The sequence below is a fragment of the Primulina eburnea genome, chromosome 11 (genome assembly GCF_022965805.1).
Source record: "Primulina eburnea isolate SZY01 chromosome 11, ASM2296580v1, whole genome shotgun sequence".
Taxonomy (NCBI): Eukaryota; Viridiplantae; Streptophyta; class Magnoliopsida; order Lamiales; family Gesneriaceae; genus Primulina; species Primulina eburnea.
The window spans coordinates 1,335,329-1,356,324 of record NC_133111.1 but is presented as its reverse complement, the minus strand read 5'-3'; the positions used below and the strand labels follow the sequence as shown (position 1 = coordinate 1,356,324).

The window sequence follows — 20,996 nt, the reverse complement described above, 5'->3', positions numbered from 1 at the left end:
TGTTGAGAGTGGGATTTGAACCCACGCCCTTTCGGACCAGAACCTTAATCTGGCGCCTTAGACCAACTCGGCCATCTCAACGCTTTTAAGAGTATTCATTTTATAAATTATATATCCAATAACGAGGTATCATCACCTATACTTTCGAATACTGAAATAGAAATATACTTAAAACCCAAATTTGTTTTCGATATTTCCAAAAATATAATGTGAACAAAATCGGAAAACGCTGATTCATTTTTGTTAATACTCCACCGTAGAAAGGTTATTAAAATGTAGATTTATTGATTAAAGTTACTTTTATACAACATATTCAATCTTACGAATATTGTCATACCAAACACGTTCACATTAATAACAATTAAGTATTTGTTGGAACAATTAAAAATACATGCTTCCAAGTTAATAGAGCAGCAGAAAAATTTCTATTCCGTACATTAAATTCGATGGCAATGTGTGCTCTGAAGAAAGAGAATCCTGAATCTGAATCGTCTATTAACAAGGAAGATGTACCATTTGAAAAAAGGATGTGAAATGGATCGATATTACCCCTTGAATGATTGATACATCGTTGCGCAGACACAAGCACACCAAGAATGGCGTGTGCGACCATAATATCTTTCCTCTAAACAAGTTTTTGCTTGCAACAGAGACAAGCTCTAATAGACACGTATACAAACATTTTTCATCCTAGCGCTGACATGATTTAATAGCAAAACAATTTCAATGGTTCCTCCTACACAATGACTGTTTCTTGAATTCTCAAAAGTTCATGTGAGCTACTATGTACACGGGCACACCTGCAGAAACATCAAGCCATGGGTTAGTTTTTAAGTCAAATAAGGTGATAACATGTAAATATCGGCCAATTTTGTCAACCGGCATCTCTCAATCTAGTATGTAAAAAACAAATCAATTAGACGACTTATATGGCCTACGGTTTCAACAACTATGAGTGGTCTAAGTAAAAAAGAAATGGCAACATGTAGGAGGTCAATTCTTCTTGTGTTACATAAAAATTGCAATTTTCATTCCCATCAAAATCGAGACACCATGACAATGCACATAACCATGCAGAAGGAGGAAACTAGATACTAATAGATTTGACATACCTAAGATCATATTCTATCCATTTGACTAGGTTGAATTAAATGCATTATTAGTAAGTGTGATAAATTTCAAATGTAATGAAGAAAACGAGTTAATTAAAATGTGTGTTTAAACCCTTCTTGAAATCAATCATCCAACCAGATCAAATCAATCCAATCCAAATGTGCAAGCAAATAGAGTTATAAAATATAGTCCACAGATTCTATCTACCAACAATGTAATGGGCATATGAATGTTTTCACATTTCCATTTTTGTACGAGGACATTCTTGATGTCTATCGCTTAGACTACAAGGGGGCAAAAATTTCTTTTTCAACCTGTTGCTTCACAAAACTTTAACCTTAAACTATTAAGTAAGGCATGATGTTCAGATTCGGCAAAAGTTAAGCTTCTACATTGAAAACTTACACAATCCAGATAGTCCTCCAGCCTGAAATTAGATCAGAATAGTCTTAAGCACATGAACATTATTTGCACTCCTGCTACAAAAACTTTCACGAAAGCAACGACATTTCTGCACGACTAGGTTGTGTAGTTGCAGGACACTTGATCAATGTTCTCAAAGATTCCATGATATTGGAAAAAGAGGGGCGTTTCCATGGCTCACTGCAGTATTGTATATTAAATAAAGCGAGTAAAAAATAGCACATCCATCTCTGAACTCAGATGTAAGCAGATTTACCTCAAAATTTCTTTGGTAGTATAAATCAGTTAATAACATAAACATCAAGCATTTAAAAACATTACAAGTTACATAAAATTTCTTAATTTTGAATTAGCAAAATATAAGAGAAAAGTAATTGCCAGCATATGAAAATATGTCCATGCATCTAAAACGTGTGTAAAGATAGAGAATAAAAGCAGAAAGAACAAGTTAAATCAAGTAATAAAATATATAGACCAAAATGCAAGTGAACCAAATTTAGGGAGCACTGAAATTAATCACCAGTTCAGTGCAGCAACTAAATTATCATATAAATAATAAGTCCAACAGCATATCCACTCAAACCAATCCTATGCTCTCCAAAAAATATAAGTAAACCACAGATTTCACTCACTTGGTCCAGCAAGCTTCAATTATAGCTGCTACTTGAGGATTTATATCATGTGGAATTTCAAGTCTTTTTGACTTAAAAGCAACAGCTGCTACAACCTTGCAGGTTCAAGAAATAGGGATAACATATCACTTCTCAAAAAATACTTGAGAAAAAAAATACCAAAAGAAACAACATAAAGCAACTACATTCCACATTACCGCTATCTGACATATCTCAGTTTTTTTAACACAAGTACAGATCTGGTTAGACTCGAATTTTGAACCTAAATCTAAGAAACCAATTGCTCCACGACCTAGTAATTTTATTGGCCACCTTTTACATGTCCCAGTTAATAAAAACTTGGAACCCACTTCAACTTCAAAATCATTGAACAGAAGCATTCCTATCAGTTGAATTTATTTTCCAGCATAATACCACAGTGTGATGCATAACGCTCAAATGCTGCTGATATATTAATGTGTGACATTTTATTCAATAAATAATTAACAGATCCAGCTCAGAATGCTCATCTTTTCCAAAGTTAACTGTTCCATAACCTCTCCAATGGCTAATTTAACAATAATATTTTGCCGATGCAACGAAAAAAATGATAGTTTTCAATATTTAATCACAGAATATCAGAGCTTGTTCACCAACCTGTGCTGGATTCAAGTGGCCCCAGGGTTGCTGCAATGTTGCCAGCTCCCATAGGATCACACCAAAACTGTATACATCTGATTTTTCATTTGATGGCTCATCACGGAGAACTTCAGGTGCCATCCACTCAGGCTACCAGAAAGGAAAGATGTTTATCTCAATCAATGAACTCTAAATAAGCCAAAACTAAAGGACGATATCCGATTTTGGTAAATTACTTACAGTCCCAGCGGCAGATTTTGACGAAAGAAATGTATTTGCTTTTAGACGTGAAAGACCAAAATCACAGACCTAATAAAAACATTAGGAAGGTAAGTTCTTGTGTGAACAAAACATCCTTTCAGGGAAAAAACGATTTCAGCTCATGTTTAGTAGGAAAATATTATGCTTCACCCACTCATATGCTAGACCCGTTGCAGCCTCCAGTCAATGAGAATACAAGGTGCACCATTAACGCAAGCAGAAAATGGCCTAAGTTTTTACCTTCACTGTGTACTTTCTGTCAACTAAAAGATTAGGAGATTTCAGGTCTCGATGAACAATGGGAGGATTGCGTTTATGAAGATAGTTCATCCCTTTTGCCTGCATAAATGAGCATGTCTAATCAAGGAAAAAACAAGGGATATGGGGAGAGAAATGTGATGGGAAGAAAGGCTTCATTTATCCAAGAAGGAAACCAAAAATATAGTTGAAGGGCCGAAGGCATACCACATCAAAAGCCATACTCAATCGCCGTTTCTCATCCAACGCTTCTCTTGCACCAGGTTTATGCAAAAGTTTGTATAAACTACCTCTGTAAATGAAAAGTATAGACATTTAAAATAAATTACAGTGCAGTTCAACTAGAATGACTTACATTTACCTTGATAGATATTCTGTCACTATGGACAGGTTTGGGGGTTCAGTTACAGCACCCATAAAAAGCACAATATTTGGATGGCGCAATCTTTTCATTATTGCCACCTAGCTCAACAGACACACACACAGAGAGAGAAAGGTTAGAAGAAAACAGCAATAGAACATTTAGAGTTGGTTAGAGAAAGCCGGTACCAACCTCTCGTAAAAACTCCTTGAATCTCTCTGCATGCAAGTCTTGTTCCATGAGAATTTTCACGGCAACTTCCTGAAAGATGTCTTCGATTGTAAGATTTAAAATTATTGATGTCGAAGTCCAGTATAAAATACAGTGAAGAAAATTATTAACAAAATAGTATGATAACAAATAAAATGATGGTTTTAGGATTGCAAGCAAAAAAGAGAAAACAATAAATGGAGAATAAATTCAAGGACACGAGAGAATCACCACTTTTTTACAATTTTGAACAATAAAAGATGGATGTCTTACTGAATCATTCCACTCAGCACGGTAAACTATACCAAACGACCCTGAGAATGCCAACCAATCACAACAATTAGGCATACAAAGCAAAAGAATCAATCGTTGGACAACTAACTGTTCATGAGCAAGTGAAAAAAGACCTGCCCCAATGGTCTCCTTTATAATAAGATCACTCCAGGGAATGTTCAGATCTTCAGTGTCAAATGGGAAGTCGCTAATAGATTTCGTTGGAAAAACTTGTGCTTCAACAAACCCTGCTTCTTTACTTTTACTTGTTCTTGCATTCATCAAGCCAGTAAATGGCAGACCATCTCTATTCCCCAATAGACCAATGTTCTGGAAAGGAACTGAGTCTTTGACGGTGTCCATGGAGCTCACCAAATTATGGGCATCAGATGGTTTGGAAAGCAATAGTTCCTTGTCACGAATCTTAATCCACGAATTTGTGGGAAATGGCGGCAAATCAAGATTACTTGAGCTGGGAGAAGAGCTGTTTCTATCAGTATGAGATCTGTCTAAGTGCTTGGGATACTTGGAATCACCGTTGTCTCCATCAACAACAGTTCCAGCTGTCCGAAAAATGGGAACTGTTTAAAGTCGTAATTCAGACCAACAATTTTAATGTATCAGCTAAAGCACAAATACCTAAAGCTTAGATAAGTGAAAAACAAGAGTAATAGAATAGAAACTAAAAAAAAATGAAGTTTCGTGACGAACACACATTGATCAAACTATAGCCAAGAGAATCAATACAGATGCCAGTCAGTCTCTTGATAATAGAAGATAGTGCTGAGAATTCAATTTAAGATCCAATCAATAATTGCAAACTGGAAGATAGTTAAGAAAGCCACACGAGGAGTAGAAGAAGACTGGAAGTCGAACATGAAACAAGGATGAAAGACGGGAAAAAAATCAAAATTGAGAGTGGTAGCTAGGATTATATTACTTAATGGCTGTTCAATAAGGGAGGTCTTAAGCGTCACAAGAATTCAAGTTCTGAGCAGAAAAATAAGGTCACAGTGTAAGGCAATAATTTCTATTCACGGGGCTGCATTGGCTATAGTTTTCGTTGTGATTATAGTGGGTCGTGCTAGTGCGAATTGAGCTTCCTAGTTCCTATGAGGGTGGAGCAGAAGAAAGAAAAAGTAGAGAAATCATTCCATCTGTTAAAACCAACTTATTCGGTTGAGTGGACAGAAGATATCACTCAGGGATAAAGAGGATGAACAGTCATAGAGGAGTTTAGGGCTTCCAAATTATATTCCATTGTAGTGGTGCACGCAAGAGATGCACAGGATAATTCCATAGCTCATAGGTGACAACCAAGTGGCAGGTACGACAGATGGCAACACAGAGCAGTGCTTATATTGATCATTCAAAAAGCTTCTCGTTCGCCTGATGCCAAACCCAAATCAGTGACAGTCATGTAATTGATTCTCAGTCCAAGACAGTAGAACAATCAGAAGACGAGGGTATTACACTAGTAAATTATCTGTCTATTTTGACATTTGGTGAGAGTTATAAATTTCTGATTATTCTTTGTACTCCCTAAATTACAGGCTTGCTATTTTCATTTTATTTCAGTCCGTAGAGTCTATCTAGTCAGCAATGTCACATCAATATATAACTTGTAAGATGTTCTTTCCTTTCACACATTGGTTCCTGTAAGATATGCTAGTCTGATAACATCGTGTAAAGCAGCTAAAAACTTTACGTCAACAAGAAAAATGATGAGAAGGTCGGTGAATTTCAGAAGCCATAAGGAAGCTTATGGATAAGATACACTGAAGGCAGGTTGCCCAGAGCAAGTTAGATCAGACATGAAAAGTGTACCAAAAAGATGATCACCTGGTAAAGAATCGTCAAACACGAGATTGAGGGACTGAAAGTCTGAGAAATACTGTTTCGCCAGTGACCTGAAATCAATTGTTGGTTCCACCTGTCTGAATCGTGGAAAGCGTAATGGTGAAGAAATTGAGATAGAGGAAGGACCATTTAGCAGCGAATCAGGCTCACATAAGCATCCTGGTTTCTCAACCAAATCAATAAGATATTCCCTGTGGCGGCAAAGCAGTTATATTGTCATAGCAAGTGCAAACTCTATTTGTAGCACATAAGACAAGATAAAAGACATCTTCTACCAACAAAGTAGCTTACCTAACAACCTCAAGAATAAAAATAACTGAAGATTAATGAGAATGGCTCAAGTTAAAAGTAGTAAGTAAACCTATCAAGACCAAATCGAACAAGACACGAGGAAGCATCTTCTCTGGTACAATACTTGCATCCTTTTGCGATTCGGCATGGTAAACCAATAATATCAGCTAAAACCTGTCAGTATGATAGAATGATAATGTATCAGTTGCAATTCCAGTTGCAATTCCAATTCTCTACGAATGATAAATGAACAAAGAAAACAGCTCGCAACAGAATAAGATGACAGAAGAATCGCATGAGTCAATACATTACAAGTGGAGGCTGGAAAATAATCTCAAAGTAGACAGGAATTTAGGGAATCAGAGAAATTTTATGAAATAGAAAATGGTGAAAACCCAAAAATGGGATAATGATAGATCATGTGGGTATTGTGATGCCACCAAAAAATTTGCACTTCCAGACCATGCAACTACAATAGACAAAATAATTGACAGATATAAAATCAAAATTTGCCTTGAATAGCAGCGCACGATGTCTACATAGTCCAACTGACAGGCTAGCAATGGGGAGCACAATTGACCCCAAACAATCTTTTAAGTCATCGCTGCTCTCTTTCCATATGGATATTAAGTCATCTTCGCCATTAGAAGTAGCACCCCTAACAAAGACAACAAAATGTAATTGTTCATGCAATATAAAAGATAAAGGTTTGCTGAAATCCTCAATGGGAACTATGCTCACCCCATATGATTGCAAACTAGCTTTGAAATATGGTCAACAACTTCCTTGGGGGTGATGCTACTAGATGACATGTTATGAATCCGATTCTGTAGCTCTCTTAAGCTGGGATCACCTCTTCGATCAACTGAAATCACTTCAACTGAAGAGACACATTCAAAATCAATAGATTTCAGTGATTCAAGAGATGGCATACGGCCACTTTCCTGAAGATCAGAGCACATTGCCCAAACATAGGGATCCATCCCACGAATAGAGTAAAATCCATCGGGAACTTTATCAAAGTATGACAAACAGCCATTTACCTGAAATTAAAGCAATTGAATGAAAATAAGGAAATGTAGTAATTGTAGAAAATTATAGCAGAACATAAACCAAAATTTGCTACAGATATTTTATTTAATTACACAATGCACCAAAACAAAGCCAAGTGTAATGCACCATAACAAAGCCAACGTGATCAAGCTATCACTAAGACAAACCCTGGAGTTTCTTGTATATAAATCTCGTTGCAAATTTTAACCATGTCATCAGTTCCAAATTTATTATTCATTTGACCTATTTTCTCGTGTAAGAACTAATAAGAACCTCAACTTCTTAAAGCCTATTGTTTTGATTTTAAATGTTCATTCAATCTGGATTCAGAGCACCAAACCAAGGGAGAATTGTGTCTGAATCTGACCACCATGTTATCTATTTTATAAAGGCAAAGGGTCAGAATGGTGTGCCTCTACATTCTAGCAATCAATCTATTCATGGCCACTCCATTCATGCCTAATTTATTAATTACAAGCACATAATTATATAATCTCTCAACATGCACAAAAGACAGCTTGTTAATCCTCCGTTGCCCAAAAATCAATATTTTAGCAATTATATCCTCTGTGCCTAGATTCTAGAGGGTGATAAAGAATGTTCTTACAGTCACCTACACCATAGCTTCAACCCTAATTGTCAAATCTTACTCTTTACTCAATTTCCAACACCAATCAAAGCAGCCACCGACCTAAATCCCCAAGTGAAAAACCTTGCAATCCTTGTTTCATTTTCTACCCATATCTCATGCAGCAAATTGAACTCGACTGTCTTACAGTGATCAATTTAATATTCTTAAACTACATAAATTGATAGAATTCAATAAAAAGTCTAAATTTTCATCTTTAGAGGAAACTAATATCTTAAATGACTTTGGGTACTCGTGCTATTGGAGTGATACACTTTTGAGCATACAACCAATTTGCCACCCAATCAAACAATTCTTTGTCGAGTACGTTATCCTTGTATAATTCATCCGCCCAGAAAAGAAAGCACTTCCATAAACAGTCGGGGAGAGAAAAAAACTCATTAAAGAAACCAACGTTGCTTTATTTACCCAAAACCGATGGGAAATGGCCTCAGCGGAAGCGGAGAAAGAGGAAGCGCGTGATGTGGATTCGTCGGGAATAGGATCCAAGGAATTAGGGTCATCAGCACAGGTAGCTTCTGAGGAGAGACGAAGAGCTAGAACAAGTTGCAATTGGTAACTCTCCTCCGTCTGCTGCGCCCAGCTCTTCGAAGACGACGACTCTCCACCACCTCCACCGGATACCTCCACCGCCTTCACCCACAACTCGCCGCCACCGTCATTCAAGCTACCCGACGTCACCTCGGGGTTCGACAGAGAAGGAACATAATAGTCTCCAGAAATTGAGCTCTCACCAAAGCTACTCCCGCTAGACTGCCTCTGCAACCCAAAAGACGAAGGAAACGCCGTCGTTCCGATCCGGTTTTGCGGTGGCTGCGCTTGAATCATCCGCTGATCAATCGGATCCCAGTCAAATGCAGTCCTGTCCATCTTCTGTTTATTATTATCTCCAGATTGAGGCTCGTAGTAAGACGGCTGCTGCACCATTACTCCTCCACCTGCGGCAGATATAGGTGGCTGGTACAGTGATTCGTCGGGAATTTGACTTAACAAAGTATAATTCGATCGTCTGCCAGGCATTCCCATGGATTTCTACAAATTGATATACGAAATCGAATCAAGGAATTTGAAAAACCGCCATGGCATGGTTTTATCGCTCTCTCCCTATACTATATATTGTGTTGGCTCCGCTTTGTCTCCCTTCTTCGTTTCGTCTTGACTCTTGCGTTTGATGGAGAGAGGGGTGCTTTTGGGCAAATGGACTGATCGAAATATTCTTTCGGATTTTAAATTTATAATATTTGTTAAAAAGATTTGTTACAATTTTCTTTTAAAACAAATTTGTTTCAAGAGAAGAAAAATATTATGGTTGTGCTTGCCATTAATGAATCTGGCGATGACGAACTTCAAATTGATTTGACAAAAAATTCAAAGTTGTATTTGGAATAATTATATATATAGTTTTGATATATTGTACATTTATAATGTATATTTATGTGAACATCGATAAGATGACATGCACACATTAGATGTGTAATTTTTATATATTTAATCACAACTAATAAATTAGTGTCACATCATCGATGTTCATATAAGTATGTGCATTGATTAGATGTTATTAACGATGTGACATATAAATATGTACATTGATTATGTATAGTATCATATCACAACTATATATATATATATATATATATATATATATATATATAAATATGTTTGTGTGTGTGTCACACTTGGTGACCTAGAATTGGTCAAATTATTTAAAAAATCGCTGGAATCGAACTATCTCGCTGTTATTTTCAATTTATTTACTAAATAAAACCGTGATCAAAATATACACCGCACGGCGTGATATGGTGTGTGGATGCAATTTGAGTGAGTCTCCCGCCGCACCTCACAATAAAAATAATTATTGTTTTATTTTATTATTATATAAAGCAACTACTAAACAATTAAAACATGATTTCATTGTGTTTGGAAACATTCTTAATGCAATTATGATATAATTTTACCCAAATTTTAGAATACAACAATCAAATTCATAACGATTGATTAATCTTCGATCATTTACTGCACCAACTTGAACTTCCTCTTAAGGATCTATTTGATTGCTTATATAAATTTATGTTAGGTAGATTTCAAATTCATCACTTGTTAATTTATGTAAATGCAATTGTAATTTTTATGGATTTGAAATTTATTTAATATTAATTTCATTTTATACAAAAACAAAACAAATGTATCAATGAATTCGTTAACTTTATTTCAATTGTAATTTCACTTATAAGACAACAACAAAGAAATGAGTCTAACCAATTTACTAAAAACAATATGCTAAACAAGATGAAACTGCAATAATGCCACGCTACCATGATTGGACTCGAACTTAAATTAAATGTCATGCGCATACATCAAAGGCCCACTAGGTCGAGGGAATGTTCGGAATTTTGAGAAGTCGGAGCAAACCATGGACTGGGAAGTTATGGTACGATGGATAATTGTGGGAAAGTGAAGGAAGCACCGGACAACAATGAAACAAAAGAAGAATGGAGTTCGGAATTTGGACAACAACTCATCATTCATCATTCAACACAAATCATAGCAAAAGCTTTAGAAGACATATTATTTATTTGACAAGATTTTGTATCTGGTACGCCCGCACAATTTCTCCGTGCAAACAATAATATTGTATAATATTTTACTTTAGGTGATTTGTCTAACACGAAATTTTATAAAGCTGAATGTATTTTTGAGCTATTTTTTATGGTCTATTTAAAAATAAGATGCATTTGAAAATAATTGTTCACCGACTCATTTATTTTATTTTTATGATGTTTCACCATCTCATTAATGGGTAAATGAGTAAAAGAAAATAACACTTTTGTTTCCTTTTTTCTTTACTGATATAACATCATTTAAAAGTATAATAACTAAAAGGAAATTTTTCATATGTTGTTTAATTACTTGCTAGATGACAATCATAAAGCTCGCTTTTATGTGTATTTTTTTTTTATTTATAAATTATCTGGGAGAACCTCGGTTTTTTTAGTTTGAAACTTTATCGGAAAATATAAATAACAATAAACACGTACTAGAATCTAATAATTGATATAGCGTTGCAGTTATGGATTTTCTCAGACAACAAAGAATCGATTATCTTGCTCTTGCCTCATATGAGAGAAGGAGAGAAATCTAGAATATGTGTACTATATATCTTATGTGTAATTCTGCGTATCTCGAAGATCATAACCTTAGCAGTATTTGACCTATAATAGAATACTTAATTAAAGCGGAGTTTCTACATATAAGGTTGATCATACCAATTTATTTAAGACAAAAACTTGTGTGAGACGGTCTCACAGGTCGTATTTGTGCGACTGATATTTTACACATGAGACTCACTCTTTATTTAATACTTTTGAAACTTATAATTAATTAGATCACCTTATTAAGTCTTTTAGTGTATGTTTGATATGTGTTATAAGCAAATTATAGATTGTTAAACTCATGTTTGTCTCATTTTTTATTGGTCTAATTAATCAATAAAATCATGATAAAAAAAAACCTATTTGGGTGAAAAGACATCTCATTATTTTGGGAGGATTGATAATCCAATTCCTAAAATATAAAGTAAATTACCATTTTACCCACAATTGATGGTTTATATTTTTTTTATTTGCACACACATCACATAATAATTTCACGATGAAACTAAATAAAATTAAAAAATAGAGAAAAAAATAATTAGAAATTCACATATCATCTTCTACGCCTAAAAAAATAGAGAAAAAAATAGGAAAAAAAGGAGATAAAATGCAAAATCATATTAATTTTTATTAAAAAATAAATTATCAGATAAATACATAATCTATAATTTAAAATTTTATAAAATATTTATTTATTAATAGCCGAACACATGATTTTGAAAACATTGCTACAAATATCATTTTATATACCAAATTGTCATCAATGTTAGTTTAGGGTATTTTTGTCTCAACAACAAAAAATGTAAAATATTTATCATACTCATTAAAATCTTACCAAACAAAACATTCTTCGTCACTACACATTATATATCCTTACCTTAAATTTTGTTATCAATCCAATTAGTTATCCTATCCTACACACCAAACATAGCCTTATTAGATAACTTATCTATTTACAGTTACTCAAATTATGTGAGCCCAGAAAATAATCCCTAACCGTCAATGCAGTGCAAGACAACCAAACAACTTGGGAGTGGTTCATCAAAGTTTGACTCTAGCTCCTCTCAACGAGTTCTACTGTCTCCGGTTCAAATATTCGATTGTAAATAATGATTTATAATAATTTTATATATTAATTCATTGGTTTTTTTTATCGCGAAACACTTTCAAATCCATCCCAGATTCTCATCATCTGAATTTATAGAAATTTAGTTGATAGTGTGTCTGGACATCTATCTTGCCTCACAGAGTGAAATCATTGCTTGAATGCGAGAGCTTAGCTGTGTTAGCATAGTTGCATTAGAAAATTAGCAATTTCTCGAGCAATTCATTCACCATCCAAATTTTCCTCGCAAGTGGATTAAAACACGATTATAATAATCGTCATTATTGGGGGTATTCGTATATTCCCCAAACTAGTGGGTCTGGGGAGTTCAAATATCGTGAAGCCCGATACGCACAAAGACAACATTATTGAGGCAATACACTTGAATTCCACGGCAGCGGTTTTTAGTATTTGCAATTGGACATATAATAATAATAAATTAAGGTTGAAATCATACAAGAAAGAGAGCCAATAAATTAACAAGAGCCTACTAGCTAGCATTAGTTATGTTAAAATCTCATAGCATAATTTGGTGAGTGGTGCTCAATTGGTCGGTGCAAGTTTAGCGACAAGTTGAGAGTCCATGTAGTTTTTTTTTTGTTTATATAATAAATGAAACGATCTTGGACAAACTTTATCGATTATATCTATACTATTATATTAAGTGTGAGGACATAATAATAACTACCTAGAGAGGACACAAAATTTTTCTTCCAATTTTACCCTTATATGATATTAATATTATACTTTTGTATTTTGTTTTGTTTTTTTTTTAATTTCAACATACTCTTATTTTTATTATTTTATTTCAACAATTCAAATATCCATTTAGTCCCTCCATAATTTGTCAAATTTCACTTCAGTCCATCAATAATAATAAAAAAAGATTGTGCACACACGCATCGCGTTTGTATAGTAACTAGTATATAAAAATAAAGAGTTAGAAATATAAAGAATAAGGTGTAATTGAAAAATGAAGTGATCTGCGTTGTTGTGTACGTTCTTGCTTGAAACTACGAGTACCGTCCGGATCGACGACAACTTAATCTTTAACGAGATCTGAACTATAATCACCATTTTATATAGGAGGTTATATATCAATCATAAAGTCAAGATCAACACAGTTTATTACTTTACATTCAAATTTATATGTGGCAAAAAATAAAATTCAAAATTGACTTTTTTTAATTTGTTTAATTATGCATAATTTTATTCAAGTACCTGAAGCAAGTTTTAATGGGCCTCAAGAGAGCCCTAAATATAAACCGCCGGCCCATTTTTTACTACCCCGCGTCCAATATCTTACCCGCCGAACGGCGCGCATTCGAAAACGGAATTCAAAAGAGGAGGGAAGGCCATAGACCGCAAGCAGCAACAGTTTCCAAATCTAACTCCGAGCACAAACACGGTCTACTAGAAGCTTCACGCGAAATCCTTCCGAGGGGCGAGTTGTGCGTTATTCAAATGGTATGCGTCGTCTCTAATATATTCATCGAAAGAAAACACGTAAGCCAATGTTCTCGATCAGTTTTCAAATACAAATTCAGCAGGTAAAATTCATCGGTAACTGTTTATACTTCGAGTTTTTGCATATGGAATACATTTTGGTTGTGTTCGTATTCCTGGTTATCTTTTTTTTTTTGTCGAAGGTAACGCGTAATCAGTGATGTTAGGAAACCAAAGTGATTGTGAGATTGAAATGCGAGAGATGGCTGATGCACTTGAAGATGCAATAGTTGGGGACTTTGATCCAATGTTGAGCTTTTACTTTAGTTTGGCTTTAATGGGTGTTGTGTAGACTTACGGGTTACTTTGGACTGCCTGTGTTAGATGCCTAAAATTTAAAAGCTAACTATCAGAAATTAGAAACAAGGGCAGCTGATTAATTACTTCTGGGATGTTTTGACTTCTGAATCTTGCCGAGGTTCTCTAGCTGCTCATAGGAGAAGTTTGGCATGACCTCCTTGTCAGATAATTAAATTGTCTTGATTTTTAGCGGTTTTTGATACTCATCAAGCAATAGCATTAGAAGGATCCTGCTGACCAACACGGACTTAGAGGCCCCAGAGAGAAGAGGAAAAATGCAAAGAACAAATGAAGGGGAAATGTTCCGTACTTGTGTTCATACACAAAGTAATTCTGTTCGGATGCCCTGGGTGTTTAGTACGATTTTCCGAGTTTTGCCAGCGACTGGGGTGCTGGTAGGAAAGCACCAGGCATTCATACAACAGTGGTGAGAGCACTTAAGGCGTTGGAGTGGATTCGTAGTCTGGTGCATTGGGCTCCAGGCACAACACCTGGGTATTGCGTGGTATGAGTTATGAGTACTTAATTTTTATGAGGAAAGTCATTTTCACATGGTACAACAACCATTACAGTTGAAACAAGTTTTCAACGGATATTTGATTTCCATTACAGTTGAAACAAGTGCAACATCCATTACAGTTGAAACAAGTGCAATCTGGCAATGAGGAGGCCTGGTGCTCTTGTTTTTCTGTCAAATCCCCGGATGCAAACAAACCCTGCGGGAAAATATAAAGTGAACAATTGACAACTTTGACTTGTTGATAGCTTAGCTCATAGAAATTGTCACAACAATACAGTCAATTAAATATCACTCTTTTACAATGTGAATTTAACATCCTCTAACGGGGAATAAAGGTGTTATATGAGCAGCATACACTTGCTCAAAACAAATAGTGTGAAACTATCATGTTCATTTCGTACCTGTTATCTTCTGATATGATGGGTTTTGTACCAAAAGGTAGCTGTGAGGTTTGCTGGAAATTATTTAGTTCCAAGGTTTAACAAGTTTAAGTTGTCTAATGGCGCATGAATATAAATTTTAGCTTAAAAATAGTAATTTTTTCACTGAGATAAAATGGGTTAAGTAAAAAGGTTAGGAGAAGTAACAAGGACGTTTTATTAGTTTTCTAACAACCTTGGAAAATATAACATAACTCAAGTGGAAGAAGTTAAAATGTAAACAATCTAATATCCGCGCATACCTATCCAAAAGCAATATTGGATTCCTTCTGTTGATAGCCCTGATAACAAGAACTAGATGCTAATGTCAGTATCTCTCGATATGTATGTTAAGTTATCGTGTTGTTTATGGCCCTTCTTTTACCTTTAAATATTGTCGGTATTGAAGTTCCGAAATACACTGTTCTTCTTGGCATGTTCCATAACAACTCTCTTGGAATATCCATTGGATGAAGGCTGCTTTCATGGTCAGAGAAAACCTTTATATCAAAATCTATTTGAGGATGCATACATGATGGGCAGGGAATTATATCAGAACTAAGAATTGGTCATATTTTACCTCATTTACTTGGAAGTATGTACCATTAAGTGGAAAACTTCCCCTCATAGCTGTTCTGCAAGGTATCTGTTATGAGTGATCGTATTAGTTTCTATACATTGGCTTGGGAATTTGCCAATCAGTTGTTCTATGTGATAAAAAAAATCTCATGGATACGATAAATGACATCATACCAGAAGAGTTCCCCTAACAGTTCCAGAGTTTGCTTCGCGTATGCAATTGCATGATAAACAAGTTTCATCAGTGCATAGTTTCTCAGGCTCTTGGGAGCTACATCGTCATTCTGGTGGTTTGATAGAGTTCATAGTTTCGCTGATGTGCAACATTTGGTGGAACCTTGTTAGCTAGAAAGCTAGTTTGAGTAGAAGTCGATATTAGTTCCATTTTTCTTCATTAATTGGGTATGTCACAAGAGCCATATCAATCTAAAACTTATAGAAAGGTTTTGTACAAGTCTGAAAATCGCACTCGTCTTTAACTGCTTATTTATGTACAAAATGAAAAGCTTCAAGTCTTTAACTGCTTATTTATGTAAAACGGCCGTATAATATCGACATTCTCATTAAGAGGCCACGTGGATGACAACTTTTACCATGAAACTCTGCAGATTTAAATGGTTAGAGGCATGGCTCATTGCTCTAGTTCTTAAGTCAGCTTTCCATATTAGAAGTCCTCAACCATAAGAAAGATGCATATCTATATCATTGATTGTGAATTTGTGATGCATAGCTGCACATTAATTCATGCATGTGTACAAGTCGGGTAAGGGAGTTGTTGGGGAATTACCCCGAAGAGATGCCGATCACGATGATAATATTACCCAATAATGCGGAATAAAACAACCAACAAGAACACAAAGATTTACGTGGTTCACCCAATATAGGCTACATCCACGGAGCACTGCAACTTTTATAACCGGAAGAAATATTACAACAAGTGTATACACCAATATACTCAATATCTCACAATCCCAACCCCGAGTATACCGAGAAAATATTTTCTCTAACTCACAAAAGAGAATTCTCGTACTTAAGAAAAAAATACACTCTTTTTTCTATGCACTCTCTTTTTATCAAAGCTGAAAAGCTTTTGATTTTGGGATACATTAACTGAAGGAATTGAGCTCTATTTATAACTAATTCCTACGATCAGTTTTTAAACATTTCTGACTGTAGGATTCTAAATTCTGAATATAAAATTCAGCGTGGGCCCCTACATCATTTAAAAACTCACCTAACAATTCTCCCACTTGAAGACTTGATTCCAATCATGTCTTCACACCATCAGTGCAGCAACTCATATCCTCATTTGTTAGTCCAGAAGACCAACTGAAGTCAAACACAACTTCAGTTTTCAATGATAACAGCCTTCGTGAGCATATCAGCTGGACTATTGCTTTCAGGAATCTTCTCAAACTTCTAAACTCCATTCACCCGATCTCTAAGGATCTCCATTCCAAGGATTTGTTTTGCAGCACCCAAATCCTTCAAAGCAAATTTTTTTTGATAACTCTTTCTCGAGTTTATCAATCTCCTCCAGACAAGCTCCTGCTATCAACATATCATCTACATATATCAGTAGTATGATATAATAACCATCAAGCTTCGCATAACCACAGCGATCAGCCTGATACCTCATAAAACCATCATTATTCATTACACCATCAAACTTCTTGTACCACTGTCTTGGAGCTTGTTTGAGACCATACAAGCTCTTCTGAAGTTTGCACATCATTTTCTCTTTCCCTCGTACTTCAAATCCCTGTGATTGATTCATTTCTTCATCTAGCTCACCATGAAGAAACGTCGTCTTTACATCTAACTGTTCCAGATGTAAATCTTCTTTTACCATCAATCCAAGTACAGTCCTGATAGTAGTTAACTTTATCACCAGAGATAAAATAGCAGTGTAATCAATGACTTTCTTTTCACCTTTTACAACAAGTATTTCTTCGTACCGCCTGCTACCGTCATGTTTTAACAGGTACTCCCACTTGCTATATAAAACCTTTTTACCTTTAGGAAGTTCTGACAACTCCCACATGTGATTGAATGACAATGAATCCATCACATCTTCCATGGCTAACTCCCACTGTTTCAAGGTCTCATAAACATCCGATTTATTTTTCTCAAAATAAACCCAAAATTTCTTGCTCGAATCGTCAACAGTAGTGCCATAATATCTTGAGTGATCTCCAAGGGATGTCACAGGAGATGGTCCACATACATCAGTATGTACCAGCTCCAAATCCGTCGATTTTGGTCCTCTAACCTCTTTTGAAAAGCTCACCTTTTTCTGCTTTTCAAAAAATACAGCTTCACACAACTTGTGTTCAACGATCTTTAATTCCGGTAGCTTTCCGTTTGAAACAAGCATTTTCATTCCCTTCTCACTCGTATCCCCAAGCCTACTATGCCATAGACTTGAATTAGCTCCAGCATCCATAGCCGCTAATTTATTTCTCAAACTGGAAGTCATATAAAGTGTTCCAGTTTTCTTTCCTCGAGCAACAATCATGGCTCCTTTTTTCACTTTCCAGGAACCATCACCAAAGGTCACCTTATGACCTTCGTCGTCAAGCTGTCCCACTGAAATCAGATTGTGTGTCAACTTGGTACATGCCTTACTTTGTTGATTTTCCAGACAGATCCATTTGTCATCTTCATCCGGATATCACCCATACCAATTATTTCCAAAGGTTTTCCATCAGCCAAGAAAACATTTCCGTAATCTCCCGCAATGTAATTATCGAATACATTACGATTACAAGTGATATGAAACGAAGCTCCTGAGTCCATAACCCAAGAATCAACCAAGCTTTCCATGGATAGTAATAGAGCATGATGTACCTCAACATTAACGTTGTTCTTTGTTGATTTGCAATTCCTTTTCAAGTGACCAGTCTCACCACACCTCCATCACTTCACATTCTTTTCAAAGTTGCTTTTGTCTTTTCCATTTCTTGACTTGGACCCACCATGCCATTGGTTAAAACTCTTTTCGCCACTCCTGCCCCTTCCTCTATTCTCGAGATTTTGAGCAGAACTTGATGATGTTCCTTCACCAGAATCCATCTTGCGAACTTCCTCGGCAAGAATTTGATCTCTGACATCATTAAATTGTAGCTTTCTTTTTCCAACAGAGTTGCTAACCGCTGCCCGCATTGGTTCCCAATTGTCTGGTAAAGACGCCAAAAGAATAAGTGCACGAATCTCATCATCAAAATTAATTTCAACCGATGTTAGCTGAGAAACAATCGTGTTGAACTCATAGATGTGTTTAGCCACCGAAGCACCTTCTCCCATTTTCAAGTTGAATAACTTTTTCATGAGATGCACTTTGTTGCTTGCTGATGGCTTCTCGTACATGTCCGATAAAATGGACATCATCTCCTCCGTTGTTTTTGCCTCCGCCACGTTATGTGCCACGTTCTTCGTTAGGGTCAATCGTATTACACCTAACACTTGTCGGTCAAGAAGCTTCCAGTCATCATCCTCCATCTTTTCCGGCTTCTTTCTAGATAGAGGTTGATGCAACTTCCTGCTATACAGATAATCTCTAATCTGTAACCGCCAGAACGAAAAATCCTGTTCCGTCGAACTTGCTGATTTTTGGTCCCGATCCATCATCTCCGGCCATCACTTCTCTAACCTTAGCTAAAAATCTAAAAAATCCTTTCTGATGTGGAAGATCAGACAAAGCTGCAACCACAGAGCATACTCAGAATTCTTAAGAATTTTCACAACAAGGCTCTGATACCAGTTGTTAGGGAATTACCCCAAAGCGATGTCGATCACGATGATAATAGTACCCAATAATGCGGAATAAAACAACCAACAAGAACATAAAGATTTACGTGGTTCACCCAATATAGGCTACATCCACGGAGCACTGCAACTTTTATAACCGGAAGAATATTACAACAAGTGTATACACCAATACACTCAATATCTCACAATCCCAACCCTGAGTATATCGAGAAAATATTTTCTCTAACTCACAAAAGAGAATTCTCGCACTCAAGAAAAAAATACACTCTTTTTTCTATGCACTCTCTTTTTATCAAAGCTGAAAAGCTTTTGATTTTGGGATACATTAACTGAAGGAATTGAGCTCTATCTATAACTAATTCCTACGATCAGTTTTTAAACATTTTCGATGTGGGATTCTAAATTCTGAATATAAAATTCAGCGTGGACCCCACATCATTTAAAAACTCACCTAACACTTACCAGTGAAAACACTTGGTATGCTACTCACTTCATCCTCGAAATTTTCTTAAAGCAAATTATCTTGGTTTACCACAGAAGAATTTTCACAGCTTATTGTAAAATAAAGACAGTTGTTTTGAGGGTGAAAACCGGCTGCAGTAAAATCCGTTATTGAAATTGCATTATCAGCTGCTGCTGTGGTGGCACCTGCTTCTGCTATATCGAAAAAAAATTTCCATCAAGTCATTTGATGATTTTTTAAGAAAATGAAGAAGCCGTTTTTTTAGAAAAAATCGAGATTAAAAAAATACTCTTTCAAAATCTCGTAAAAAATTTTAATAAAATTTATTGATTTCATTACATAAAATGTGTTGGAATAAAATATTGATTTTAATTGTTAAATTCGTATTGGATTTCCAACATCTCTAAGCTTAGAATAATGCATTTGGCAAATCTGCAACAATAAAACACAAAATAAATAAAATATGACTGTTACAAAATTAAGCATAAATAAGTATTCAACAAATTAAACGAGAAGTTATATATTAGGTTACAAATACAAAAATAATTTTAACATTTCAAATATATTTTGTAACCAATTAAAAAAATCTCTTATATTTTTTGTTCATCGACTTTTTTCAAGTGCTGTAAACCCAAAAAATGGAGATGCGGGGTATCGATCCCCGTACCTCTCGCATGCTAAGCGAGCGCTCTACCATCTGAGCTACATCCCCTTCGTTAGGGACTGTTGTGTTTTATTAGAAATATACAATATATTTTAAACTTTATTTCATTCTTTTATGTAAAATATCGTTTTACAAAAAATAATTGCAGCAAAATTGCATGTTACTCACATTTTTTTAACAAAATTGCATTTTTCATGTCGTTTTCTATATTATTTTTAAAATAGCCATTTACTGTCTCATAAACCTTTTTCTTTAGATCAATCTAGCACAAAAATAGTATTAAATTGACTCTAAAATGATTCTAAGAATAAATATTTATGTTTTAAAATAAATATTAAATTTTATATTGGTTAAGTTCTTTCATTAATCAATCATAATTGAAATGCCTAGAATCCCCAGGTATCAGTTGGGCTTTAGATGGAGATCTGTTAATTTGGCCCAAAGGGTGAAGCCCATGTAAACCCTGTACGGCTGTACCCCTAGAATGTTAAATTCAAAATATTTGTTGAGTTTCAGTT

The 20,996-nt window shown here is 35.3% G+C and overlaps 2 protein-coding genes and 2 non-coding genes across 6 annotated transcripts; all 4 read right to left on the bottom strand.

The window, feature by feature from the left end:
* Positions 1-81, bottom strand: TRNAL-AAG (transfer RNA leucine (anticodon AAG)). Its single transcript has one exon. It is a non-coding gene; the product is annotated as a tRNA-Leu (tRNA).
* Positions 82-478: 397 nt separating this feature from the next.
* LOC140804333 (serine/threonine-protein kinase CTR1-like) lies at positions 479-9,208 on the bottom strand. 2 transcript variants are annotated; one of them, XM_073160276.1, is made up of 16 exons: positions 8,411-9,208; positions 7,042-7,343; positions 6,814-6,958; positions 6,371-6,474; positions 5,992-6,200; positions 4,284-4,730; positions 4,150-4,190; positions 3,859-3,927; positions 3,667-3,767; positions 3,513-3,597; positions 3,288-3,386; positions 3,027-3,095; positions 2,805-2,936; positions 2,169-2,263; positions 1,519-1,716; positions 479-800 (listed from the first exon to the last, which is right to left on the bottom strand). In XM_073160276.1, exons 1-15 carry the CDS (start codon positions 9,026-9,028, stop codon positions 1,605-1,607), a joined length of 2,628 nt encoding a protein of 875 aa, XP_073016377.1. In that variant the 5' UTR covers positions 9,029-9,208; the 3' UTR covers positions 479-800; positions 1,519-1,604. The 2 variants fall into 2 exon arrangements, with proteins under 2 accessions (XP_073016377.1, XP_073016378.1); XM_073160277.1 differs by having other exon boundaries at positions 4,284-4,712; positions 8,411-9,207.
* Positions 9,209-14,695: 5,487 nt separating this feature from the next.
* Positions 14,696-16,035, bottom strand: LOC140804788 (DNA glycosylase/AP lyase ROS1). Of its 2 annotated transcripts, XM_073160919.1 has the most exons (5): positions 15,755-16,035; positions 15,582-15,647; positions 15,387-15,501; positions 15,265-15,303; positions 14,696-14,778 (listed from the first exon to the last, which is right to left on the bottom strand). In XM_073160919.1, the coding sequence occupies exons 2-5, from the start codon at positions 15,627-15,629 to the stop codon at positions 14,696-14,698; spliced, it is 285 nt and encodes a 94-aa protein (XP_073017020.1). In that variant the 5' UTR covers positions 15,630-15,647; positions 15,755-16,035. The 2 variants fall into 2 exon arrangements, with proteins under 2 accessions (XP_073017020.1, XP_073017021.1); XM_073160920.1 differs by having other exon boundaries at positions 15,582-16,035.
* Positions 16,036-20,453: 4,418 nt separating this feature from the next.
* TRNAA-AGC (transfer RNA alanine (anticodon AGC)) lies at positions 20,454-20,526 on the bottom strand. Its single transcript has one exon. It is a non-coding gene; the product is annotated as a tRNA-Ala (tRNA).
* Positions 20,527-20,996: the final 470 nt, after the last annotated feature.